Below are 27,849 nucleotides of genomic sequence, written 5' to 3'. Positions count from 1 at the left end.
CTTGATCATTGCCTGTTAGGTTCACTCCCTCAGGGGCACCTGGCATTGGCCACTGTCGGTAGACAGATACTGGGCTAGATGGACCTTTGGTCTGACCCGGTACGGCCTTTCTTATGTTCTTATGTTCTTATGTTAATCCAGGGGCTGGAAGCTAGACAAATTCAGTCTAGAAATCAGGCACAATTTGTTTTTGTAGCAATGAGGGTAATTAACAGTTGGAACAACTTATCTAGTAACATAATGGATTCTCCTGATTTAAAGACTTTAGAAAGACATACACTCCACCATTTAAAAGATACACTATAGTTCAAACAGAAGTTATGGGCTTAATGAACCTTGCTCCATGGTTTCTTCTATAACCTGTGTTATGCAGGAGGTCAGACTAGATGATCATAATGGTTTCTTCTGGCCTTAAAATACATGAACAGAGACATGTAAAACAAGAATCACTAGATTTATAAAGGATTTAAAATGTCAGAGCAGGAGGTGGCCTGAAGGATTTTATTTTGTATCAGCAAAATGAAAGTTTACCTGCCACAAATGTGTTTCCATTTTTTTTTATCCCTTTGCAATAAACAGAAATGCACCCCAGAAAAACACTTCTATGAATATTCAAGGCAGCCACCAGACCCTATAATAGGGCTGACCATGGCCTAGAACATCGAGACCATACCCACTGGAATTGTTTGGCGTGCCAGAGATAGGATAGGACCCTCATAGACCACTAGTCTCCCTACTGCGAGGTCTACACAAGGATTGTGCGAGTATGCCTAGGACATGACACTGGACATAAAATTAATATTGCATTACTGTTACACTCTTGCTTGGATCAGAACTTGTGTGTGTTTACTAACTTTGTTAATAAAACTACTGAAAGCTTAGAACATTTTTCTTAAGTGTGACTGTTGTAACCATGCATTTCGGGGTTTCCAATTTAACCATAATTCTAGTAACTCTGGACCTGGCCTAGGAACTGAAACCAGTCAAACCTCAGAATGTTAATTTGTTAATTGGGGATTGTTAAATTATTAATACAGCAACAATTTCAATATACTGTAATATAATAGATAACATTTACCTTAGACTGTGGACTTTTCCCTCTCTCCGAGGCTCATGCCAAGTTTTTGCCAGACAGCTCTGACGTAGCTTCTAAAATCCAGGTGTGCGGTGCATCTTTTCAGCAAATAACAAAACAAAGACAACACACCCTGCTTGTTCTTCCATCTGTTTAGACTATGCCACCAATTTTCATTAAAAATTGCACAGCACTTGGATGGGCGCAAAGGACAAAAATAGTCCCCCTACATTAAGATTTGAAAAATTCTTGTTTAGTCTATTTCCCACAGATTTCTTCTGCACTTCCTACACAATTGTGTGCCTCTCTCTCAAACACTCTACTCCCCACTCCTCTTTCCAACCATGATCCTTTGTCTTGTTTCCTCTCAAGTTAACAGTATAAAGCTCGCCGACATGTGGCAGGGACACAATAAGGCAGAAAGGTTAGACATGTCACAAAGCTTAGTTTAATTTGATATTGAATCATAAGGCATCAATGTAAATTAAAAAATTTCCGCCAGGGTCATATACATTCTCCCGCAAAATAAAATGCTGTAAAACCAAGGCCTGGTGCTGCAAATGAGGCTAGTGGTCACTGGTTTTAGCCAGGCTGTCACTGCCGGCAGTGGTGTCCAGGATACTCAGTGCCAACAATGGCAATAAAGGAAGTGGAAAGGTCCATTTGCATAAATCAGCGTAACAAGGTAACAATGAACGAAAGGAAAGAGAATTGTACGGAAAACCCCTTTGAACAATAAAGGTTAATCCCGCTAAAAGAGCAAAGAGCACAACTTGGAGATGTCAAGCACCCAAACGCTGATGGTACATTTGGGAAACAACTGTAGTACTATGCAGGCCTGAGTTCATTATTGCTTTATCCCAAGTTGGCCCAGGCTAAGGCGAATGTGAAATCCAACTTCATTTAAGGCCAGAAAAATAGATCAATAACAGCACCTAAATCCCCATCAGTACATGGGTGTAAACTGATTTCATTTGGTGTAATATCTCCCAAGTTCCCTTACTTGCCAGTGCCACGTACATCTTCACAGCAACGCTAAAACGTCTGTCAGAACAAACGATGTCACATGGAAATCATTTTAAAATGGGGAGGTTACTAGAGCAGGCATGTCTAGCAGGCACTTAGTAACAGCCCCTCTCAGAAAACATAGGCAGGCTTATTTTAAAAACACCCTCTCGTCCAAAAAAGGCAGCTTCCAGCTCAGTTCTCCTTTAGCTGAGACTACTCTGAAGCTTTCACCGTTTACTCAAGCTAGTTTACTTGCTACACTGCTACATCAGTCCCAAGAGAGCTGCCGGGCGCCCACGCAGAGGCACTTGGAGACTGCCCACATTTTGGCACAGAAAAGGTCTTTAGAAACTGCACTGTATTGCCTGGGTTGTCTCATTTATTGGGGCTGCACTAGCGATTCCCAACGGATTCCCCGGGTGTTTATTTCTGATGAGCAACTACAACAATGCTTTGCCCACAGGGAATGGACAGTGAAGATTCTCTCTCTCTTTTTGCTAGTAACAGTCAGGTATGCCTGGTCAGCAACCCTGGGGAACCACTCTGGGTAGGTGCCTTGGCACTGCACTGCCTTTAGGAGTCAGGGAGCAGACTTGAGTAAACTGGGGTTTAGGCTCCAGCGTTTTGCATCCAGAGAAAAGTTGCTTCCCTCATCCCTCTAACAGACTGTTATTCAGACCAAGGGAAGAAAAAAATAGAAAATAGAATTTTAGCATGGTCACCATCTCCATGGTTGTCTTGCTGGTCCAGTGCACGCAGGTGATTTTTTAAAATTAAATAAAGGTCCCATTTATTATTCCCAAAGGAAAGTAAGTAGTAAGAACACACAGGCCATTTGAAGGATGCAGCTGCTCTATATGCCAGGAAACTAGTGAGGGTTGAAGCTGGGCTTGCCAAAGAGATTAAGGGATTCAGGTTTCCACCTTCCATTGAAATTCAATGGCATTTGGGCACTAAACTCCATTAGGCCCCTTTGAAAATCCCAATCTGTTTGCTTGTCATTCCCAATCAGTGCAAAGGGAACCCAGAGGGTAGGGTTGAGTTAATGAGGAGGATTTTAAATCCTCTGTGAGGTTTCTATGCTCTCCATATTTATCCATCAGGAAGAAACCCAGGTGCTGTTTTAAACTGGATTCTCAATTATATAAGAATTAGTTCTCCACCTTCCAAATCCCACGTTTCTGTCACAGAAAGGAGCACAAGCAGAAAACATGTTCGCCACCACTTCACATTCTTCAAAGTCTATTCTTCACAGAGCTCTGGCCCAAATCCCCATTATCCTGCTTCTTGACCCTCCTGGCAACACACACACACACACACACACACACACACACAGAGCAAGTATTGTGCGTCACCTCAGATTACTCAACACCAACAACCCCGTCCATAAGAACCCAAAGAAGAGAACTATCCACTTGCAGAGGGGAAACAACTCCATGAAGTCCCTGTCCATGATGCAATGAATCAAAATATCCATCCCACAGTAGTTCCTGCTCGCATCTGAAAAAGATCCCTGAAACCTGGCAGTGTCACTGTGTTGGGCACTTGAAGGCACATTTGCTTTGTGTCTGGGGACTTTAAAAAAATCCAGTTACAAAAGACTGCAGCTGTAGGGCTGAGGAAAAGGAGGCAACACATTGTATTTTGCCTCTGTCCCGCTCTTGAAGCGTCGTGCCTGGCATGAGATGGTGATCTAAGCAGACACGTTAACATCCCTGAGTGAAATGGCACTGTTAGCGGTCTCTGAGGGTTTGTCCTCAAGCACCATAGTTGGTGTGTCTGTGGCAACTGCTGTAGTCTCTGTGGTGGGAAGAGGATTCAAGCCCTGTGTCAAAATCTGCTGAATGGTTTTCCGCAAGTTGGGGTGCAGCTGGTTCTGGGTCTGGTAGAAAACTTCTAAGGCAAAGGACTTCAGGGTGCCAGTACAGATGTCCTCATACAGTGGAATTGTGTACATTCGAGACATCTACAATAAAAATAAAACTGGATAACACATAATACACCTCTACCTCGATATAACGCTGTCCCTGGGAGCCAAAAAATCTTACCGCGTTATAGGTGAAACCATGTTATATTGAACTTGCTTTGATCCACAGGAGTGCGCAGCCCCGCCCTCCCAGAGAACTGCTTTACCGCGTTATATCCAAATTCGTGTTATATCGGGTGGTGTTATATCGAGGTAGTAGTGTACATATAAAGGTTAAGAGACTCAGCTATGAAAAGAATACACCAGACAGTTCTCCATGACCTAAGATCATAGGCAGTTACTATATTTCTTCAACTCTCTCTTTGGTAAGACTTTTATCAAATTATTTTAAATCAGGTCAACCTGAGGCCAGATTGGTATCAGTAAGACATCAGGCTTTTCTATGAATGTCTGTCTAAGAATAGTTAATTCCACTGCTCATGCACAACAAATAGCTCAACCAGCAGGCCAAGGGGAAAAGACACAGTGATGAAATGCAACAGCTTTTCACTTCTGCTCAATCAAGCAACTAATAAACCGCGTCTGATAGGCCTCAACCTAGTCTATGGACATTTATCCACTGAACAACAAAACTATCACACAGATTGGTATGGGCTGCAGTCTCTGCTCCAGAGAGCCCAGACCTGGAAAAGCAGGACAAGACTGAGGTGGGCAGAGCTAGGTTGGGGGTGAGGAGCCAGACTAGAATAGGACAGACTATGCACAGGCAAGTCAAATTATGTCCTAGCCAATCCTTCATCACAGAAGGAAGGTGCCAAACAGAAACATGGTCAGGACAATGTTGCGTTCTCTCACTTCCGCCATCCCCACCCACTAGCAGGTGAACCAAGCTCAGCCCCTTCACAACACACCTGATCTATACTTGGCCAGGAAGCAGAAGTTCCAAGGTCTCTTTCACGTCGCATGTCTCATGCACATGTCTCATGCACTGAGAGGTGCAGTGCTGTTTAATCCAGCAGTTAGTACCTGGTATTCCAAGAAGTGTCGGACTTTGTAAAAATCTGGGTAATAGTCATTTCGGACTACGATCTGCAACCAGCGGATACGGATCTCTGCATTCATGGTGTCCAGCTGAGAGGAGTAACATTCTGAAAGCTTTTTTATCACCTCTGAAGAGAGCACATACACAAAGAGAGAGTTTGTTACTAGGAGATATTTTGGCAAGTCTAAAAGAAATTATACAAAAGTAGATGAAAAACATTAACCTAGGGTGAGGGGCTGTGTGTTAAGAGAGCAAAGCAAGCGATAACATTATTTCCTTCACTGTTTGTACCAGGAACACTTGCCTACTGCTTTGCTCCAGTACTCACCAGGAGGCAACGGTGACCCATCCAACAATCTGTCCAAAAAGAGCACAGTTTGGAACGGTCTCCATTTAGTGATGTCAACACTGCTAGCAGCAGCAACGGCATCAAGAGGCTCAGTGGTCCAGAGTTTGAAGAGTGTCTCCACTGGTCTGATCAGACTGGATCCCTGAGATAAGTCTGGCTCAGCTAATGGAGGTCCTGTAGCATTGAGCCAACGTTCAAACTCCAGTCCTGGAATGAGGAGCACCGAAAGGGTCAAGCAGGAGTCTCTGCAGCTGACTTGACTGTCTCAAGGCCCAGGACTGCTTCTAGCATAGTTAAAAAAAGTTCTAACAATAGCAACTGTATCAACTTTTAATGGCAGCAACACAGCAGGGAGCAAGATCCTAATAGTGACCCTACCAGCCTTAACTATTTTCTCTGCACTATGTAGCATTTATTGGGTTAGGCTGTTGCTGGCTCCCTTCCAACCATAACACATGGCTGTCTAATACTAACCCTGATGCTATCTAGTGCTTAGTCACTGTGGGGATGGTAACTCAAAATACCCAAGATGATAATGTTGAGATAGACAGAAAGGAAGATGAGGCATCTTGGATCCAACTTTCTCTCAGACTCCCCTTCATGCACGTCACTTTCTCAGCAATTTTAAGACCTCAGTTCTGACAAAGATTCAAGTAGAGACTAAAACGCAGGTAAGAATTGGGGAAGAGCTCCAGCTCTGTAGAAAGGGGGACAGGTGACTGCCCCACTAGGGGGAATGTAAATGATTTCAGATTTATTCCCACTATCAAAAGAAAGACCAGAATAACCTCCTATAATGCACAGAGCCCTGCAAACCCATTTGTAGAATCAATGGCAGGATACGGAAAAGGATTTATACATGAATTTCAGGGAAGTTTACAGGCTGCAGCTTCATAGTGAGAGAAATGTGTATCTAAATTCCACTTTTATTTTAATTATAGAAAACATTTCTTTTCTATCCTCTTTCTCTAGCTTTGATGACTGACATTACAAGCAGAGCGATAACGGCATGAATCACGTTTATAACGGGTTGAATGCCAAAGATGACTCAATAAGGAAGTTTCATTTTCTTCAGATCCAGCATTTCCCTATACACCCTCTAATCCCAGCCTACGCTGTTATTTCAAACGGTCTTTGCTTAAACAAAGAAACTCTCTCTTTCCCACCTGCTTTGTTGTCAACACTTTGCTCTTTCAGTTCTGGAAAAAAATTCAGGAAGGAATCCAAAAGATCTTGGGCTACAACGCTGGTGAACTTGTATTTCTCAATGTATGCCTGAAACAGAGTGAAAGAGTGAATTGTGGTTAGGAAGACAGTGAGAGTTGGTGGGAGAATCATGGAGCCTGATGTGAAAATACAGAGATGGGAGGGTGAGAACAGCTATTGGAAAGGGGTTCTACTATAAAAGGAAGGTGAAGAGGAGGGGAGATCTGTATAAGAAGCTAGGTAAGGGAAGCACCATTGTATGCAGAAAAATGGTGCAGTCACAGAAAGGTTCCCAGTTTAGTACGAACTGCCCTAAGCAAGAGCTCTGCCACACTGAAGTATCAATGGCAAGAGGGGAAGGTTTCAGCGCATTCACACTTGTGAAAATTAGAGCACAACTGACCACCAAGCAGTTCCCCAACCGGGTACAGATTACAGGAGATGTACAGACGTCTCTGTACATACTTGATGTATTAAGGAGAGAGAGAAGATGAGTCAGAAGATATTGAGAGAAGGAGAGCATAATGAGGTGACAGCAATGTGAAAGTCAAGGAGAGAAAAGTCAAGAGAAGAGCAAATGAGCGTTGTCGTCAGTTTTTAAACATAATTCAGTAGAGACCTCAATGTATACAGCATTTGCCATAGTGCCGCTGGATACCAAGGCTTCCCCACCTATAATAAAAAGTGCTCTATCCAGGGAATCCTGATCGTTGGGTTTGCTAGTCACGCATGCAAAAACCACAACAAACTAGGGACTCATTAGTAAACTGAAGGTCATCCCAGTGATAACTAAACTATTCCATGCAGTGTTTTCCACTGAAGCCCCAAACAACGAGTTACAAAGATACACTGATTGTCAGAGCACTATTAACTTAGTCATTGGCAATCTCATGACACCCTTTCATAGAATCGCAGATTATTAGAGTTGGAAGGGACCTCAGGAGATCATCTAGTCAAACCAGGACCAATCCCCAACTAAATCCCCAAATGGCCCCCTCAAGGACTGAACTCACAACCCTGGGTTTAGCAGGCCAATGCTCAAACCACTGAGCTATCCCTCCCCCCCAGCTTGCAGCTGGAGATGGACAGGAGCCTGTCCACGTTCAGTTAGGAGATAACCCAGGAGATAATTTTCTCTTGTCAGAATTAGAGTGATGGCAGTAACCTTCTTCTGCTGTCTCAGACCTAATTGCCTCCCAGTCGCTCCTCACTTAGGCCATGTCTACACTACGACTTACGTTGGCAAAACGTACATCGCCCAGGGATATGAAAAAAACCACCTCCCTGAGTGACGTAAGTGTTGACAGCATTAAATGGTAGTGCGCACAGCACGTAAGTGGTAGTGAGAAGGTAGTTTTATTAGGTCGACAGGAGAGCTCTCTCCCGTCAGCAGAGAACGGCTACACGAGCGATTTTACAGCAGTGCGGCTGCATCGGTACAGCTAAGCCACTGTAAGTTCACTAGTATAGACATGGCCTTAGCTGCAGTGACAAAACCGGACACAGCAGCCGTTAGAAACACAGGTGGAAATGTGTGCAGCACGAGGTACGTATTCACACTAACTCTGAGGAAGGAGTCGAAGTGTGTGGGGTCTCCGCAAAGCTGGGACAGGTAGTAAACAAAGCAGTAGCCTTTCTCGTAGGTGAACAGGTTCATCAGATTACTCGGATTCACCCCTGAAAGGAAAAAGATAAACAGCAGCATTGTAGGGCACTGTAAAGCCGGGACATTATCTAAACTAACCATAAAATCCCTAAGATTTGAGCCATTTCAAATTCCAGACCAGTCTCTAAGGCCTTTTTCTCAGTTCCATATTCTCCAATGCAAACCTTGGGAATCGCTCAGCATACACAAAGTGCTGCTAATTTCCTTGTCAGAGACTCTTGAGATGCCAACCCTTGGCACCTTCAGTATTTTTCAACCTGTACTAAGTTCTTATATGCATTTTATTTTGCGCTATGGAACACCTAGACTGCAAGACTACTTCATGGTCTGGTGCTCTGTGTCCCCTTTACACAGTCAAAAAAATATATAAACCAACATAGAAAACCAGCACCAGAAAATAAAACACATCAGGGTGTAGAAATAAATTTAGCTGAGAGAGTAACAACAGATCACCCTCTAATACTGCAGAGCTGTATCAACAGGAAAGCAAATCATGCATTTTAATGTGTGCATAGATCCCGGTGTGTGCACATGAGTATATACAAATATATCATTATTATATATGTCCACACCAGGGCATCTAACAGAGCAGACTTTCACCTAGGTTGCAAAACAAATCGTTTTCTTTATAATCACTTATTCTGACATGTTCAGATTTTCAAAAGTATTCAGCTTTCAGGGCAAAAATTTTCAGGGCAGAAAGACGGTTTGTCTTTGCCCAATTATGCTTATTTTGGAAACTGGGGGGAAAAAAATCCATTCAAACATCTGAGTTTAGCAAAGGTTAAAAAAAATATCCTTTCCGGAAAAATACATATTTTTTTTAAATTTATTTTTAAGACAGGGCTAGAATGAAAAATGCCAGGGGACTGGCTCCTCACCAAAGGCAAGTTCCTTCATTTATTTAAATTGTTCTTCAAATTAAACTGACTGAAAACATAGGCCAAGATTTTAAAAAACTGGGTGTCTACACTTAGGCTCCTGAGTACATATTTAGGCATTTAAATATATGGGCTGTTTCTTGCAACAGCAACTCCCAGCAGTTCCAGGATCAGCCGTACCTGGCTCCAGCTTAACCTGAAGCTTGCTAACAGGGTTGTCCTCCCCTAGGAGCTTCATCTGTCTGTGGAGGGCATCAAGACGGAATGCAGTCTCCAGGCATGTGAAGGCAGCACCTGCCCCAAGAGAGAGAGAAATTATACACACTATCCAGTTCCAGGCAGATAACTGCCTCACTGGTACATGTAAAAGATACGAGTTACTGGAAAGTGAAAGACAAATGTCACAACAGGTGAAAATCAAATGAAAGTACTTTACAGGGAAACCAATCATAGAAATCCCTTGCAATTAGTGAAAAATATTTGCAATGAAAGTCTGAACTTGAAACATTGTCTTTCCGAATTCTGGCTACATATCAGCCTGAAACAAAAGGAACTCTTGGAATTAATCAACACAAAAACGACACTAGATTTCCCACCACAGGCTTTATCTGATTAGATTTTACAAGCTAAGCAGAGCGGCACCTGGGCAATCTTTGAATGGGAAACTTCCAAGGAACACCCAGGTGATACAGGAAGTGATATTGGGAGTAGAGTAGTGGGCACTTTTCTTACCGTTCAGTACCTCCGCCTGTTTGGGACACTGCTGAAGGGTATGCCATCTCACAGAGGAGATACAGAGAGACGTTCTGACAAAGTGTGGCTATTAAAGATTCTATTGCTCTTTTTGAAGCAGTAAGGGCTTTACCTGTAGTCTCCTAGCCAAATTCTGAATCAAGTTATATCTCCTCCTCTCTCTCCTGTAGCTGAAATTAGGTAAATTATTCTACATTTCCTGTCCCTAATGTCTGTGCAGAATTGCTCTGTGCTGTTAAGGCACTGCTGCTTTCACCCTACAGCCGGCTGCAATTTTTTGGTGACTGAAGTGATCTCACCTATACCTTCACAGACATAGGGAGGTGTTGGAGAGAGGGCCTAAACGGTAACTTTTGAGTAAGAAAATGACTTAAGTCCAGGCCCTCTATAAGATCTTTCTCTGAAAGGTTTCCAATTCCACTTGCAGGGTCAGCTACACAGGGGCAACCTCAGAGCCTTTCAGCATTTGCAAAGGGCTATGTAAAGAAGGGGGGAGGATCTTCCTCTACCCCACAGAGAGAGAGAGGGGAAGAGTAACGGGTATTGGAAAAGAATAACTTGAACTATTCTTACATCTGATCTTTCACCAATGGAACTGTGACCACTCAGGAAAGAGACCTGAGCATTACTGTGGTCTGTTCAATGCACAATGGCAGTCAAACAAGGGAACAAAAGGTTACAATGGAATCCAAAGATACTGACAAATATTATAATGAATGCCTTTTTGTAAACTGATGGCATCCCTTCTCCTAGAGCTCTGTTCCGGTGGCCCTACCTCAAAAAAATCAAGATATATGAGTCCAGGAAGGGACAGCAAAAGTGATTAGAGGCATGGCAAGGCTGCTAGGAAAGACTGAATAGAAAGGGACTGTTTAGTTTAGAGAGGAAACATACGAGGGGACATGACAGTGGCACACAGAATAATGACCGGAAGAGAGAAGGTAAATTGGGCACTCCTGCTTACCCTCTCTCCTAAAGGGTGGGCAAGGGAAAGCCGGACAAATTGAAAATAGGGATGTAAATACCGTTTAAAAAGTGAACTATTTAAACGATTAAATATTTTGTTTAAACAGTTAACCAATTAAGCGGCTGGGGCCAATCCTGCCAGCTGGTGCAGCTGGGGCTGGTGTGGGGCTGACGGGCCGGTCAGCGCAGGGCCACTGGGGCTGGCCGGCCCTGGGGTTAACAGTTAAGGCGGATTAACCGTTAAGACTAATGCTTACCGGTTAGCCAGTTAACATTTTACATCCCCAATTGAAAGACGACAGCGTCAGACACACGTCAAACAAAAACAATCGCAACATCTATACCATAGGTCTCAGTGGTGATCCGGCGCTGTGCATACGTGGCCAGCCCCTCGCTCAGCCACATCTCCTCCCACGTGGCGTTGGTGACTGCATTGCCAAACCAGCTGTGGGCAATCTCATGAATGACGTCGATGATGAGGAAATCGTCACTCTCCAGAATGGAAGAGATTATGAAGGTCAGGCACGGGTTCTCCATAGCAACAATGGGGAAGGATGGAGGAAGAAAAACAATATCATACCTGGAACGGAGGGAGACAGAGAGAGAGAAGCCAGAGGAGCCAAATTACTTTAATTTATCCAAGATTACACAGAAGCTTTGTTGAAGGAAAGCTTATTTGAGGGTTAATGTGTTTTCCCCATTTAACCTCCTAACCCATTACTTGAGCCCTCTAGTCAATGCACTCCAGGTCAGACTGCAGCAACCCCACGATCTCCAGCACCAGGTGATCAGCACTGGCCCATGATCAGAGAGCACTGCAATCAGCTTTGGTGGGTGGGAAAGCTTTCCTCCTGCCTATTATTAATAAAGAAATACAGAAGCCCTGTGTACATAGCTTACCCTAAGAACAAAAGCAATTCCCTCAAACACAACAGACTCACCTGATAGTACCAAGGCTTCGAGTCAAAGTCAGACTGAACTCCAACAATCAGTTATAGGGGGTGTAGGGCCCTGTAGTGAAGCAGTGTGGGTCCCCGCTACCCGAAAGAGACGAGCCCCTCCAGACACCACAGTGGGCGGAGCTAGGGAGCTCTGAGCCCACCCCCAAGAGGGTCAGGTGTGGCACAGGAAGTATAAAGGCCCAGCCCCAGAGCTCACTGGGAGGGCAGCCACCGGGGAGACCAGACACCTCTGGCCTACCTCCCGGTTGGGAAGCCCCAGCAACCTGCGGCGGACCCAAGGGGTGGCCGAGCCTGCCCCAGGCCAGCTGTCCCAAGGAACCCATGGTGTTGGACCCCCCTGAGGACAGCACCCTGACCCAGGTACCTGAAGCGGGGGAGTCAGGAAGTAGCCCGGGGGCAGCCAACCCTAGTCTGGCTGCAGCACTGCCAGAGCCCATGTGTTGCAGCCAGGATCCCCACTGACGCAGCAGCAGGGCCCCAGGCTGGGACGCAGTGGGGTGGGAGGGCCTGCGTCCTCCTGCCACCCAACCCACTAGTGGCTGTCGCCCCCTCTCCCAGGCCTTCGGACCCAGGGCCTGGGCTCACTGTGTATAGACTGTTACTGCTCATCCCCTGCCTGAGGGCCTGAGCACCTGACTCACCAGTGCCCCGCCCTGACCCAGGGCCTGGGCTGATGACTAACTGTGTTGTTTCTGCCCTCACAAAGGCCGCGGAGGAAGACTCCTGAGGCCGGACTAATTCCCTGCTAGACCTCTTCCCGAACTGAGTGAGGCAGTGTGGGTCCCCGCCGCCCCAGAGAGCGATGAGCCCTGGCTAACCTCGCTACAAGCCCACCCCTGCAAAGTGCTGAGCGCCATCAACTCCCACTTCAGTAGGAGATGAGCGCATTTAGCATCTCACAGGTGGCTCTCCACACCTTGCAAGATTGGGCTCCAAGCGAAGTATTGACTCTTACACTTGGCTAGGTGAGGTTCAAGCCCACCTTGTCCCAAGGATGTAAAACAAAAGTAAAAGGAAAGGGTTGGAATGAAGGAAACAGGGAGAGAGTTCAGGCTTAGTCCCTAGAGGAAGGAAGGCTGCATCACAAAGTGCTATGGCACGTCTGAAAGATTTCACTACTCCACAAGACCCAGTGTCCAGAAAGCTCCGGTCCTCAACAGTGCCCACCCCAATGATCACGAGTACAAATACCAAATGGTGAGAGACAAATGGATTCTCCAAAGCAAAAATAAAAGAGGGAGATGGGGGGATTGCTGTTCTTGTTTTGAATAAATGAAATTTGCTTCCCCCATATTCTTCCTTTTTGCGACATTGTGAATTTCAGAGATTGATGATCTAACCATAACATGAACCATTCCCCCTCCCAAGTGGAATGCTGTGAAAGTTCAAGTAAAGACATTTTCCATTTTAACAAAAATGAGTGTCGGAAAATACAGAAGGAACTTTTATCATCTGCCTTTACGTTATTACATAGGCTACACAAATCCAGAGGAAGCTAATGTAGCAAAATACACAAACGGTTTAAATACTGCAGGATGACACATGAAGTCAACTGGGACTTAGCAAACATTAGAAAACTAATTTCTCAACTCAGCTGAAAATTCCAAAGTCTCCTGGGAAATATGTGTAAAGAATAATATTGATTGCTACTCACACAAGAAAAAACACAGAGGCAGCATATGATCTAGAACTGGTTAAGCCTATGCAGAGTCTAGTTAGCCCAGACAGTCTGCAGCTTCCTGGAAGGCACTGAACTTTGCCCTTGTGCCACATCCTTAAAGCTTTTGCTGAAGGTCAGTTCTAACCAGCTGAGCTTCACTTTTTATTTTAATGTTTTGTAGTATTTTATTGTGCAGAACTTATAGAGCACGTATTGAGCAGTATATAAGTGCACTGACTAGATAACGTGTGTTATTAAATACTATATTTTATATGTATGCTGTGTTTATAGCATAGATTTTCTTGTAATTTTCTTTTGGAAAATTAAACTGAAAAACAAGCTTGTGTGTTTGATCCTCCACATTGACCTCCGTCAAAAGCAGGTCCCCTGCTGAACCAAGACTCTGCAGTCAGTTATTAACTCCACACCATACACTCCTGAGATGCTCATCAGGCCTGCCAGGTACAGTGATCCTTATGATGGAGCTCTATGTCCATCTTCTACATTCCTTTACTATATTCCTGTCATGAGTATCCAGAAGAATTCTATTGAACTCACCTTCCCCATATGTAACGGCCATAGAGGCTCTCTGCAGCACTCAGCCAACGCTCCACCATGCCAGACAGCTTGCTGATGGCTGTTGGCAGCAGACAAGGTTCTGCCCACACCCTGCTCCTGTCACAAAGCAGAAAATTGGAGCCAATAATTCAAACAGAATTAATTCCCTCTCTGAAAGAATAAAACCTCATCTTTCCACCACACTTTTATTTCATATCTGTATTTCAATAGTGAATAGAGAGGTCTCAGGTCAGGATCAATTCCCCCATTGCAAGTACTGTAGTGCAATCTCTTCATCATGAAAGTTGAATTTACAAATGTAGAATTATGTTAAATAAAACCTGTATTCAAAAATAAAACAATGTAAAACTTTAGAGCCCACAAGTCCACTCAGTCCTACTTCTTGTTCAACCAATTGCAAAGACAAACATTTGCAGGAGATAATGCCTACTTCTTGCTTACAGTGTCACCTGAAAGTGAGAACAGGTGTCCACATGGCATGTCACAAGATATTTACATGCCAAATGCCCCAAAGATTCATATGTCCCTTTATGCTTCAACCACCATTCTAGAGGACGTGTCCATGCTGATGATGGGTTCTGCTCGATAACGATCCAAAGCAGTGTGGACCGATGTATGTTCATTTTCATCATTTGAGTCAGATGCCACCACCAGAAGGTTGATTTTCTTTTTTGGTGGTTCAGGATCTGAAGTTTCCACATCAGAGTGTTGCTCTTTTAAGGCTTCTGAAAGCATGCTCCTCACCTCATCCCTCTCAGATTTTGCAAGGCACTTCAGATTCTTAAACCTTGGATCGTGTGCTGTAGCTATCTTTAGAAATCTCACATTGGTACCTTCTTTGTGTTTTGTCAAATCTGCAGTGAAAGTGTTCTTAAAACAGATAACGTGCTGGGTTATCATGCGAGATTACTATAACACAAAATATATGCAGAATGCGGATAAAACAGAGCTGAAACCATACAATTCTCCCCCAAGGAATTCAGTCATAAATTTAATTAACGCATTTTTTTTTAAATGAGCATCATCTGCATGGAAGCATGTCCTCTGGAATGGTAGCCAAAGCATGAAGGTGCATACAACTGTTTAGCATATCTGGCACGTAAATATCTTGCAATGCCAGCTACAAAAGTTGCCATGCGAAGGTCTGTTCTCACTTTCAGGTGACATTGTAAATAAGAAGCGGGTAGCATTATGTCCCGTAAATGTGAACAAACTTCTTTGTCTTTGTGATTGGCTGAACAAGAAGTAGGACTGAGTGGACTTGTAGGCTCTAAAATGTTACATTGTTTTGTTTTTGAGTGCAGTTATGCAACAACAACAAAAATCTACATTTGTAACTTGCACTTTCACGATAAAGAGATTGCACTACAGTACTTGTATGAGGTGAATTGAAAAATACTATTTCTTTTATCACTTTTAGAGTGCAAATATTTGTAATCAAAAATATAAAGTGAGCACTGTACACTTTGTATTCTGTGTTGTAATTGAAATCAATACATTTAAAAATGTAGAAGAACATACAAAATATTTAATACATTTCAATTGGTATTCTACTGCGTTACAGTGCAGTTAAAACTGCGATTAATCACAATTAATTTTTTTAATCAGGATTAATTTTTTTGAGTTAATCATGTGAGTTAACTGCGATTAATCGACAGCCCTAATACTAATAAATAATAACAATATTTATTTGGACCAGGACTCCATTGTGTAGGCAACCTGCGGCACGCAAGCTGATTTTCAGTGGCACTCTCACTGCCCAGGTCCTGGCCACTGGTCCGGGGGGCTCTGCATTTTAATTTAATTTTAAATGAAGCTTCTTAAACATTTTAAAAACCTTATTTACTTTACATACAACAGTTTAGTTATATATTATAGACTTATAGAAAGAGACAGTCTAAAAACGTTAAAATGTATTACTGGCACGCGACACCTTAACTTAATTAGAGTGAAGAAATGAAGACTCAGCACAGCACTTCTGAATGGTTGCCAACCCCTGGTATAGGCGCTTTACAAACCCAGGACAAAAAGACAGTCTGAGAGCTCACACTAACTACAGCTCCTGCAGTCCGGTTCTGCGGAGTTTCTTTTATCCAAGTAGACCTCCTGCTCTCTGAAGGGTCACAGCTCTCACTCCCAGATGGTAGCACGATATGCTGCATTATCCCTTACCCACACTACTGTCCAACCCCCCAACACAGCTTTATATGGACACAAGGAATAAAGTAGAAGCAGCTGGCTGCCAATCTCACCTGGGGCCAACGTCTGCAAAGATAAGGTCCCCTGCCACCAGAGCCACGAGATAGGCAGGAACTGGATATTCCATATAAAACTGGTATATGCCCTCCTGCTCCAAGTAGGTACTTTGGGTGGCACTCATCAACACCTGGATACCCGCGGGGGCCTGAAACACCAACACACATCTACTTAAGCTGGCTCAACAGGCTGAGATGATTGGGGCCAAGGGGCCAGACTCGTAGATCTTACTTTTCCTGGAAGGATGTAATTTAATGGATGGGAAAACATTTTATATAGAGAGAGAGAGACAGAGTAAAGTGAGATTTTATTTTATTTAATCCGGATAAGCTGTCTGTGAAGTGACCATGACTAACCCTATTACAGAATGTACATGTGGCTATTGGTGTTCCAGGAGCGCTCACATACCGAGTGGCTCCATCCACCCAAGAGGTCACATCACCTGATACTGCTTTTTCAGAACTGTGCATTGCCTAGTCATCAATGGGGAGGGTTACCCCTCAATCACCATTGCTGGAAGCTACCACCCAATCTAATTCTCTCTTTCATAATATGCACTGCAGAACGAATGATCCCAGAGAACCTTGGCTATTGGAATGCAAGGCCTCGGAGTTGCTTCAAAGTGGCTATGCTGGTTCTGTTCAGAGAGGACCCAAAGTCTCATGTCTGCTACTAGATCACCATTTCTTCTCTCTCATTAGCTGTCACTGGAGCACTGTGTTGTTCCTACCCAAGATTGCCACTGGAGTTACCTACCTTGACTGTAGCTGAATAGCTGCATTTCACTGCTGGTGTGTCAAAGCACGGAAAGAAGGACCGATTACACACTGAATGGCCCTGGGTGAAGACAAACGGCTTGGCTTTGCCACAAGTTAGCTCTGGGTCCAGCCACCAGATCTGTTGGAATGTCAGATGGAGCAGAGGTGAGCAAAAGGAACAAAATTGATACAAAGGGCAGAGGAGCTGAAATTAAGAGATATGCTGAAAGAATCAGAGGGAGTTAGTGATTCTTCATTCATACGCCTGGGATAATGCATATTTCCACTTCCAACAATTTCAGCCGCCATACATTTGCCATGGCCATCCAAACAGAGTAATTTTCTTTCACTATCTGGCTACATAGCGCAGTGCACAGCAAACCGTAACCCCTCTCAGCTCAAGCCCTGCAATAACTGGAAATACAGATTTTCTTGGGGAGTAATCACCTGTCAAATCTGCAAAAAACTATCTCCTTGAGTAAAATACAGTGCAGATGTTACAAAAGAAAGAACATATGGGGTCAGTAGTGCAAGCTTCCAAAAGGAGGTTCAAACAGTGTAAATATCATTATAGGGTGATAAGTAATAGTCAATATGGATTTGTCAAGAACAAATTGTGCCAAACCAACCTAGTATTAATATAAAGTGGATGCATAACTGGTTGAAAAACCGTACTCAAAGAATAGTTATCAATGGCTTACTGTCAAACTGGGGGACATATCTAGTGTGGCCCAGCAGGGGTCTGTCCTAAGTCTGATACTATTCAATATTTTCATCAATGATTAGGATAATGGTTTGGAGGGTATGTTTATAAAATTTGTGGATGACACCAAGTTGGGAAGGATTGCAAGTGCTTTGGAGGACAGGTTTAGAATTCAAAATGACCTTGATAAATTGGAGAACTGAAAATCTGAAATCAACAAGATGAAATTCAACAAATACAAGTGCAGTACTACACTTAGGTAGGAAAAATCAAATGCACAACTACGAACGGAGAATAACTGGCTAGGCAGTAGTACTACAGAAAAGGATCTGAGGGTTATGGCTTGTCTACACTTGCCAGAGGATAGACGCTGCGGTGATTGATGCATCAGCGATTTAGCGGGTCTAGTGAAGGCCCGCTAAACCGACTGCTGATCATTCTCCCGTCAACTCCTGTACTCCACCTGATCGAGAAGAGTAAGGAGAGTTGACGGGAGAGCATCTCCCGTCGACGTCGCATAGTGTGGACCCTGCAGTAAGTAGATGTAAGCTACGTTGATTTGAGTTACGCTATTCATGTAACTCAAATTGCGTAGCTTAGATCGACTTTTCCCTTTAGTGTAGACAAAGCTTCACAGGGGATCACAAATTGAATACAAGTCAACAATGTGACGACGCAGTTGCAAAAAAATGAATATTCTGGGGTGTATTAACAGGAATATCACATATATGACATGGGAAGCAACTGTTCCACTCTACTAGGCACTGGCAAGCCTCAGTTGGAATATTGTGTCCAGTTTTGGGCACCGCACTTAAAGAAAAACGTGGACAAATGGGACAGAGACCAGAGGAGAGCAACCAAAATTGTAAAAGATTCAGAAAACCTGACCTAAGAGGAAAGGTATAAAATCTGGGCATCTTTAGTCTTGAGAAAAGACAACGGAGAGGGACCTGTTAATAGTTTTCAAATCTGTTAAGGTTTGTCATAAAGAGAAAGGTGGTCAGTTCTTCTTCACATCCACTGAATGTAGGACAAGTAGTAATGGGCTTAATCTGCAGCAAGAGAAATTTAGGCTAGATATTAGAAAAAACTTTCTAACTCTAAGGATAGTTAAGCACTGGAATAGGTTACCAAGGGAGGTTGTGGAATCCCTGTCAATACAGGTTTTTAAGAGCAGCTTAAACAAACACTTGTCAACGATGGTCTAGGTCAGTGGTCCCCAACGCAGTGCCCATGGAGCCCACTGGGGCATTTATGTGCGCTCGGCTACTGACAAGGGAGCGTTTCCACTGGACAACCTGCTTCTGAGACTGAGGAGCGCAGCTGCTAGACAGCCAGCCGCCGAAATGCTGCCACGAAGCAGCAACGCCAAAAAGTGTCGCCGCCGAAATGCCGCTGCTTCAGCGGTGACGCTTCTTGATGATGCCGGTTCTCGGCAGCATTTCGGCGGCTGGTCGTCCGGCGCCCGCCACACTCTTCTGGGAACGTGAATATGCTATTGCAACAGAAAGGTTGGGGACCACTGGTCTAGGTATACTTGGTCCTGCTCAGGAGGATGGACTAGACGCCCTTTCAAGGTCCCTTCCAACCCTATATTTCTATGATCACTGGTCCCCAAAACCGCCCTGATAACTGCAGCACCATTGAAATGCATTCATCTCTGGGGGGAAATGGGTACACAGCATACACATTATATTCAGAGAGTAGAAAATTTTGGCCAATGACACCAAAGCAATGGGGGGTGGGGGGGTTGTGTTTGTTTTTTTTAAATAAAACAGAATGGGCAATGGATCGACTTTTCCCTTTAGTGCAGACAAAGCTTCACAGGGGATCACAAATTGAATACAAGTCAACAATGTGACGACGCAGTTGCAAAAAAATGAATATTCTGGGGTGTATTAACAGGAATATCACATATATGACATCCAGCAAAGCAATCAGCACCTGTTTCTTCTGTCTCACCTGAAATACCTCCATCGCATGCAGGCAGGCTAAGAACTGTATGGAAAGAGAGAGCTCTTCTGTTGCCTCACATTAGCCTCAGGATTATTACTACTGAGTCACATGGGCGAACTCAGTTAGTTCCAACCAGAATATAAAGGGATAGTAGTGTCTCTTTGGGCCACTTATACTGTAAACAAATCAGTTACTGAGTCCAGACTGTGCTGTTACAGGTGCTGGATAGAACCTGACATAGGGACATAGCCTGGGAGGCACTGATTGGGGAAGGTATAGAGGGGAGTACAGGGAATTGGGGTGAGCAAGCAGGACCTTTTATATATATTTTTTTAATTTGTTTAAATTCTTAGTGTTTTCTAAATGTTCTAAAAGAAAGAACTTACAACACAGATGAAATCCTCCCCTTCTCCATTATCCACATCCCCGAACCAGGGGAAACACACATGCCTCTGATGGACTTCTAAGGTCTGCAAGAAGGATGCTCCACTTTGGTGCACCTCATAAGCTCTGTTGAAGAAGAGCTCCCCTCCTATAGGCCTTACGCACCAACATGATTTATACTAACAGCTCAGTTAAAAAAAAAAACAACCACCAAGTCAAGTCCCAAATTGTTTTTTTTTAAAAAAACAAAGAACTACAGCTGGATGCGTGTTTCAATGGAGTCCACTTAATGCCCAAAAATTCACATTGCATTTTCTTTAAAAAATAAAAGAATGGTGAAAGGATCTAGTCCATTCTTCACTGCCACATAACCCTTCATCATTCAACCCCCAACCAACTTGTAGCACTCTCTCAACTTTAGATTTGCACGTCTATGCAAAACTAAAGCCAACAAATTACTACATTATAAAATCCTATTTCCTTTTCAAGGATCCATCTCCAATATTCTGTAACATGAACACACTACAACATTACTCAGTACAACATACATATTAGCTGCAACATAGTTAACAATAAAAGGTATAAACTTGCAACGTCTCATAGGGTTACATAAACCAATATCATCTTACAATCAACACATATCCTACTGCAACAGACCACTCCAATCCTGTTCAGAAAAATACTCCGTCTACCCCACCATCACATCCCCCTATGCTGCATGGTGTTACTGAGGGGTGGCTCAAATGACCCCACAAAGAGCCATGCCCTTGCTTGTGTTGCTGCCTGCCCCTGCGATTGGAAAAAACCTCTCTCTTCCCCATAGCCACATCACATATGCTCCTTTCCTTACCAGCCAGTCGTGGCTTCCCCTGTCAGACATTTCCAGGCGTGTGAAATACCCAGCCTCCCCACCTTAGAGAAACAGGGGGGATGGCTGCTTTGCCCAATTCCCTCCACTGAAAGAAAGGTGGTTTCCCACAGTCTGGTTTTCCCTCTCCACATGCACGGAAGAGAAGTGGGGCACTGACAATGCATCTCAAGCCACCAGCGCAAAGCTTCACATTTTACTGAACCAGATAAGCATGTGTATGTATTCGCCGTGTGCCCCCAAAGCAGATAGCTGTGCTTCCTGCAGTTCTGAAACCTACAGCTGATACTGTGTTTATTATTGGTCAAGCCACTGGAAACACCACCAGTGCCCCGGTTTCTCTGCAGGGTTGGCATTCATACCCGTGGTGAGGAATGGGCTTCTCCATCTGACACAAGAATCTCAGATATATAGGAAGCAATTAAACTGCCCATCTGAAATACAGAGGACTTGGGTAAAAGAGAGACACACTTGGGGGTGTGAAGTGTCACTCAGTGATGCAGGAAGAACTATGACATCTCCAACTGAAATGGTACAGAGGTCAGCTGCTGTTTGAACACAGGTTGATTTTTGTGCTGTATCACAGGGAGGAGGAAATACTAACCGTTTTTATAACCTGAAATGCAAACCCTGGCTTGTCCCATCGTCATGGAAAGAAAACAATAGTGGATGACAACATATTAAATGCCAAGTCAGAGACATGTCACAGCTGGAGATTTGAAGTGCATGTAGAATTTGCTTTTCCTGGAACGGCAAAAAGAAATGTTTTTTTTTGCAGAACATCTCTGGTCCTGAAAGGCTGAGGCTGAATTACCCTCACTTAAAACACACTTCACTACTGTATGCAGTCCACACGCCACTGGGGTAGTGCGGTGCTTAACACATGCGTGCTCCTGGAGCATGAAGGTGGTATACAGAGCATAGTTCCCTAACAGAACACAGCCCCAGAAAGGAACCGGAATGCTCTGTGAAAGGCAGATTTAATCTCCCCGCTGTCCCTTAAGAGCCATCCACCATAAAAAGATATTGGCTCCTGCCAGATCTGCATGAGGAATAATGGACAGCTGAACATACACAGATAACTAAAGCCAAATAAATAAATGCAACACAATTCCATGTTTCAATCAGATAGTTCTAGCCTCTCGTGCTCCCTTACTGCTGATATCTCTATGCTGGATTGAAACATTAATTTATTATTTAATAACACCACCCACAAATTGATTAGGGGCCTCACAGGAAACAGTCCCTGCCCCCCAAAAAATCATTAGCCTGCAAAGAGAAGAGAGTTTGTGAGGAATTTACTAATGTATTGACAATTATAAAGGATGAAAACAAATCACTGCGAACACCGCGCCACCTGTACTTACAGAGTAGTGCTACACTAAAAACAATCATAAACAATGGCACCACATTCTCACCACTCAATTGCTCTAGAGCCAATAAGACCGAAAAAGTGTTAGTGGCAGCATATGCTCAGACATGATGGGGCTGAGGAGCAGATGTTCACTGAAGGCATAATTTGGCTTGCAGAGTATTTATGACAATATGCAGGTCAGAAAACACAATGAGACTGTGAAGCAAAGGTGAGACCACTCTCTGCTGCCAACAATATCCTTAGGACACCAGGCTTTGTAACTGTATTTCAACAGAAACAGTAAATGCAATCAGAAAGATAGCAAAAAGGCTGCAAGAGAAAAGCACTAGGAGAAAGAACAGCTGCCTCACACTCAATCCAGAAAAGACCAAACCAATGATGATGGGACTGGAGAATCTGGATGAGGGTCTGGACACAGCATCCATGCATTTGTCATCTCCAGACTAGATTACTGCAATACATTGTATCCAAGGGTAAAAGCAGAAGTTCGTGCAGAACAAGGCAGATCACATACACAGGATGAGACAATAAGACAGGGGTAGGCAACCTATGGCACGTGTGCCGAAGGCGGCATGCAAGCTGATTTTCAGTGGCACTCACACTGCCTGGGTCCTGGCCATTGGTCCGGGGGGCTCTGCATTTTAATTTAATTTGAAAAGCTTCTTAAACATTTAAAAAACCTTATTTACTTTACATACAACAATAGTTTAGTTATATATTATAGACTTATAGAAAAAGAGACCTTCTAAAAACGTTAAAATGTATTACTGGCACGCGAAACCTTAAATCAGAGTGAATAAATTAAGACTCGGCGCACCACTTCTGAAAGGTTGCCGACCCCTGCAATGAGAGATCACCACCCAAGCGCGCTGCATTCTCCACTGATTCTCAGTGCACTTCTAATGCCAACAGTCTTGGCTCAGGATGTAGCTATGTCTGAGACCACATCCATGACCCAAGACAATTCAGCCTGCGGCATAATGCAGCTGGCAAAATCCAGCACAAAGATAAAACATTCTCAGTCAAGTTGACGAGACTGTGGAATCAGCTTCCAGAACAAGGATGTAGATCTAATTTACCTTTTCAGTTCTTAGAAGCTACAGTGAGGAGCTCTATAAGAACCACCAAGACAGAATATATATTGTTATATAGTTCCTGAAGTGACAACCAGAGATACTCTTTTCTTACTTCTAAGCTGAGAAAATTTGAAAGAGAGTTGTGGGGCCAATTTTTACTGTCACTTCTCAGGACAGAACCACACTTGAAATATCAGCACATTTAGACCAAAAGGAATCATCACTTTAAGTAGCAAATAGCATATGCAAATCACTCCCATGGTTGAGTCAAATTTTAAGTGCCGGGATAATTTTAGATCACTGAGGGTTTTTGCAGAGTTATAATATATGATAAGACCTAGATACCAGTGTTCACAGTGCTTTAGAAATGCCGTGTGATCAGGTAATGTTATGCCCTATTGCCTGTCACTGTCATGAGAGAATCCCCATTCCCACCCTCTGCTACCACATGCAGCAAATGCACAATTGGCCAAGTGCATTCAGGACATTTTTCTTCCATACCACCAGGCATCAAGCAACATCAGAGGCAGGATGATGAAACTGATCTGCTCTGATCATATCAACATAGCAAATCTAATAGGGACCACCAGTTTCATGACATGTTGAGCAGTGGTAATCTGATACACGCCTACCAGACAATCTGGGCTTGACAGAGACAGATCACAGCAACTAGAAAAACATTTCTTCGTATTCTGAATTTTAGCCACTTTCTCAAGTGGCAACATTGCTGCTTATTTTCTGGCATGCGCTAAATCAGGCAGAGAGATGGCTCTTCATGGGATATTTCCAGGATGATCATCATTCCTGACCCGGTAGCTGGGGACTTAATGAGAAAAGTTTTATAGCACCCCAGCTAAAGGCTCTAAAATCAAGAATATAGCGACTTCATGTGAAGCACTATAGAAAGAGGAATACAGAAAGGAAGGTCCAGTGGTCAGGGTTCTAATCTGAGACCCAGGTTCAATACCCAGCTCTGACATAGGCTTCCTATGTCAATTTGAGCAAGTCATTTAGTCTCTGTGCCCAATGGGGATAACAGCACTGCTCTACCTCAGTGCAGGTTGTGAGGTGCTCAGGTACTATAGTAATGAATGGGGACCAGATAAATACCTGAGAGAGAAATCTGGTAAATCACTTCTACCTGGAAATCTGTTCTTTTCACAAGTATGTGTGACCTACTATTTGTTGTCTACTAGATTACTTTGCCATAAACTGAGTTTTTCAGGATTTTTCCCCTTAGATTTTCTGTCTGAATAATTTTCAGCAATTAAAACAATTACATGAGCTAGTCCCATTACTTTTGTGACTCTAAAGCTAGATGCAGCGCATTAGACTAAACAAACAGGCTGAGATAGGTAAGGGTAAATCATGTCAGATAAAATGAGCATGTCCATCACATTAGAGTATCAAAGTTTTGCGAGTCTCACAAAACCCTCATGAGACCTTATTACATTTTGCAAGGGGATGTATGCAGACCAACTGAGCAAAGCACCTTCAAATACAAAGAAAACGGATCCTGTACTTTTCAGTTACAGAGAGCTGAATTTAACTTAATTTAATAAAGTCCAGTGATTGCTTAGATATGTTTATTTCCATAATCCCTTGGAATTTCAAGATCAGCTGGGTATTGACTGAAAGTTCAGAGTCCAAGCGGTTACAGAGAATTACAGGAATCCAAATGAGCAGCAACATTTGTAAAGATCTCTCTTTACTGCAGGAAAAAGTTGCTTGTCCCATGCAGATTAGCTAGTCAGGGGCCACCACTAGGTGGGCCTGTTGAGCATACTGTGTTAAACCCAATTAAACACTGCCAAAGCCAGACACATCCAATAGAATGTCTTCCCAAAATACTGGTACACAGCTATTCATGCCCGAGTTGTGTATTAAATGCAAGCATCACAATTCCAGCTCCTTGCTATTGTTACCAAAATGTAACTAGCTAGCTAAGGCCTAATCTTTGCAAACATTTGGCAAAAGTCCACTGTATTCTGGCTTACTAGCGGATACCCGACCTGCTCTGAAGCATTCTGAATGAGGCAGAAAAGGAAAGGAACCGAGGCCAGGTCCACATTACAGACATTTGCTGGCATAGACAGGAGTGCTATGAGGTGTGATTTATGACCAAATACATGTGCCAGCAAAAGCCCTTAGTGTATTATACCAATTATACTGGCAAAACTGCAGCTGGAACTTAAAATAATGCATACCCACAACAAGCAAGGAGTGCTTTGGCAATATAGATACCAATATGGCTATACGGCAAAGCACCTCTAGTGTAGACCTGTCTGAGTGTACACCGCTTGCCACCAACTATGTTAATTTTAAGGGTGTAACTCTGAGCTGCTTATGCCCATAGTAGCAATGAACAGGGGCATCAACTTTTGAGAGCCATAGAAAGAGCAAGTGGCTAAGTCAGCACATGTGTGGTAAAAAACCTTTGTTGCACCCTTCACAGGTTGGTGCTTCAGAAGAGGGCTCATGTTTACTCAGTGTCACATCCTGAGACACGCCCTTGTTGAGTGAAGAGAGATGTCAAAACACTGAATCAGAAGGAGCAAGCTGAGTAGGATGGGGAAAGCTGCTGTTTACACACAGACCATCTGGTAATCAGAAAAAATGGCAGGATAACGTAGCAGTGAAATTCTGATTTTCTCTACCACCAGCCCACACACACGCACCAACTTAACAAATAGTCAATTATAGGTCAAAAATGAAAAAAAGACAATATGAAAATAAGTAACTTCATGATATTAGATAAGGTAGGTGCCCCCTCATTCCTACACCTCCACTTGTCTGCTGTCATCTCTCCCTAGGTCTAACCTAGACTGCAAGTGCCTCAGACGGGCACTGTGTCTTGGTAGGTGTCTGAAGAGCTACCCACACTTACAACGATACATGGATAACAAGACAGTGAATTGCCCAAGATAGTGAATTGCCAATATGGGAAACCAGCTCCACTGTCACTCCCATGTAATCAAACCACCTACCGCTACCATCAGGGCCAGCTCCAGGCACCAGCTTAGCAAGCAGGTATTTGGGGCGGCCACTCCGGAGAGGGGCAGCACGTCCAGCTATTCAGCGGCGGGTCTCTCACTCCCGGTCGGAGCAAAGGACCTTCCGCTGAATTGCCGCAGATCGCGATGGCGGCTTTTTTATTAGTATTTTTTGGCTGTTTGGGGCGGCAAAACCCCTGGAGCCGGCCCTGGCTACCCTCCACAGAAACAAATGCTTCAAAATGACAGGCAAGGCCATTTAGGCTGGGCCCAGACAAAACCCCAGGAGAAAGGTTGCGCTTCGGGGGCTGCCAGTGAAGACTGTATTTCAACCCACACCTCCTGGCAAAAGGAGGGAGAAATCAAGGCCCGGGTCTCCGTACGTCTGGGAAGTCAGCCGAGGCCACAGACTATAGCTCCTGCCAGACTCCCACCTGGCCGCTGGCATTTTTGCTGCTGTCAGGGCACCCGGCCACCCCCTCAAAGAAGGAAGGAACATTGGCGCAAAGGCGACAGGGGCTGAGACAGAGGCTACTTACGGCCGGGCCGTCGGTGGTGGTGTAGCGGATGATGATCTGGAAGGGCTGGTGAGGCTGCAGGGCAGCGGGCAGGGAGATGGTGAGGGCGGAGCCATAGTCAGTGAAGGGGTCTACCCTGAAGACGAGCGGGCAGGAGGCTGCGGAAGGGTCGGGGAAGGTGGGGCAGGGAGGGGGCGGCAGGTCGGGGGCCGGGGGGGAGTCAGGGGAGGGACAAGCCAGGGGGCTGGAAGGGGGGTCGCCGAGCTGGGCCTGGGCCCCGGGGTCAGGGCTCGGCACGGGGCTGGCGGGCGCCGAGAGCGGGGTGGAGGCGGTGGAAGGGGCGGACAGGGAGGACGAGGAGACGGTGGAGGGCTCGGACGGCAGCGGGCCGGGGGACGCGCCGGCGGCGGCGGCGGGCGGCCCCGCGGGGAAGGCGAAGGCGCAGGGCCCCTCCCCGGCCGGGGCGCGGCGGTAGCCGGCCGAGAGGACGCGCAGGGCCGGGTGCGTGTCCAGCACCAGGGCGCGGGGCCGGGCCCGCAGGGCGCAGAGCTCCAGCACCAGGCAGCCCGCCAGCGCGCGGGCCGCGGGCCGCAGCTCCAGCCCCAGCTGCAGGTGGCGGAGGCGGAAGAGCTGCGAGCTCGAGGCCGAGGCCACGTCCGGCGGCGGCTCGGGCGGGGGCGGCGGCGGGGCCGGCGGCGCCTCGGGCCCGGGCGGGGGCCCCTTGCGGCAGCAGCACAGGCCGGGCGGCCGCGGAGCCGGAGCCGCCATGGAGCGGAGGAGGCGGAGGCGGCGGCGGCCGCTATGTGAAATCCATGGGCGGGCGGGGAGGAGGGAGGCCCCGCGGCCGAGGGCACCGGGGGGAGGAGAACCGCGCAGGCCCCGCTCGGC

The 27,849-nt window shown here is 45.0% G+C and overlaps 1 protein-coding gene across 2 annotated transcripts; it reads right to left on the bottom strand.

Annotated features, from left to right (window-relative positions):
* Nucleotides 1–136: 136 nt before the first annotated feature.
* On the bottom strand, nt 137–27,849 carry RNPEPL1 (arginyl aminopeptidase like 1). 2 transcript variants are annotated; one of them, XM_045030781.1, is made up of 11 exons: nt 26,983–27,836; nt 17,087–17,227; nt 16,327–16,478; nt 14,054–14,170; nt 11,218–11,453; nt 9,335–9,448; nt 8,172–8,284; nt 6,568–6,676; nt 5,381–5,608; nt 5,037–5,179; nt 137–4,049 (listed from the first exon to the last, which is right to left on the bottom strand). In XM_045030781.1, the coding sequence occupies exons 1-11, from the start codon at nt 27,727–27,729 to the stop codon at nt 3,777–3,779; spliced, it is 2,373 nt and encodes a 790-aa protein (XP_044886716.1). In that variant the 5' UTR covers nt 27,730–27,836; the 3' UTR covers nt 137–3,776. The 2 variants fall into 2 exon arrangements, 1 of the variants encoding a protein (XP_044886716.1); XR_006582258.1 differs by having other exon boundaries at nt 3,913–4,049; nt 4,922–5,179; nt 26,983–27,849.

The sequence above is a fragment of the Mauremys mutica genome, chromosome 9, assembly GCF_020497125.1.
Source record: "Mauremys mutica isolate MM-2020 ecotype Southern chromosome 9, ASM2049712v1, whole genome shotgun sequence".
Classification (NCBI taxonomy): domain Eukaryota; kingdom Metazoa; phylum Chordata; order Testudines; family Geoemydidae; genus Mauremys; species Mauremys mutica.
Note: the sequence above shows the minus strand (reverse complement) of the source record. Positions and strands in the feature narration are given on the sequence as shown.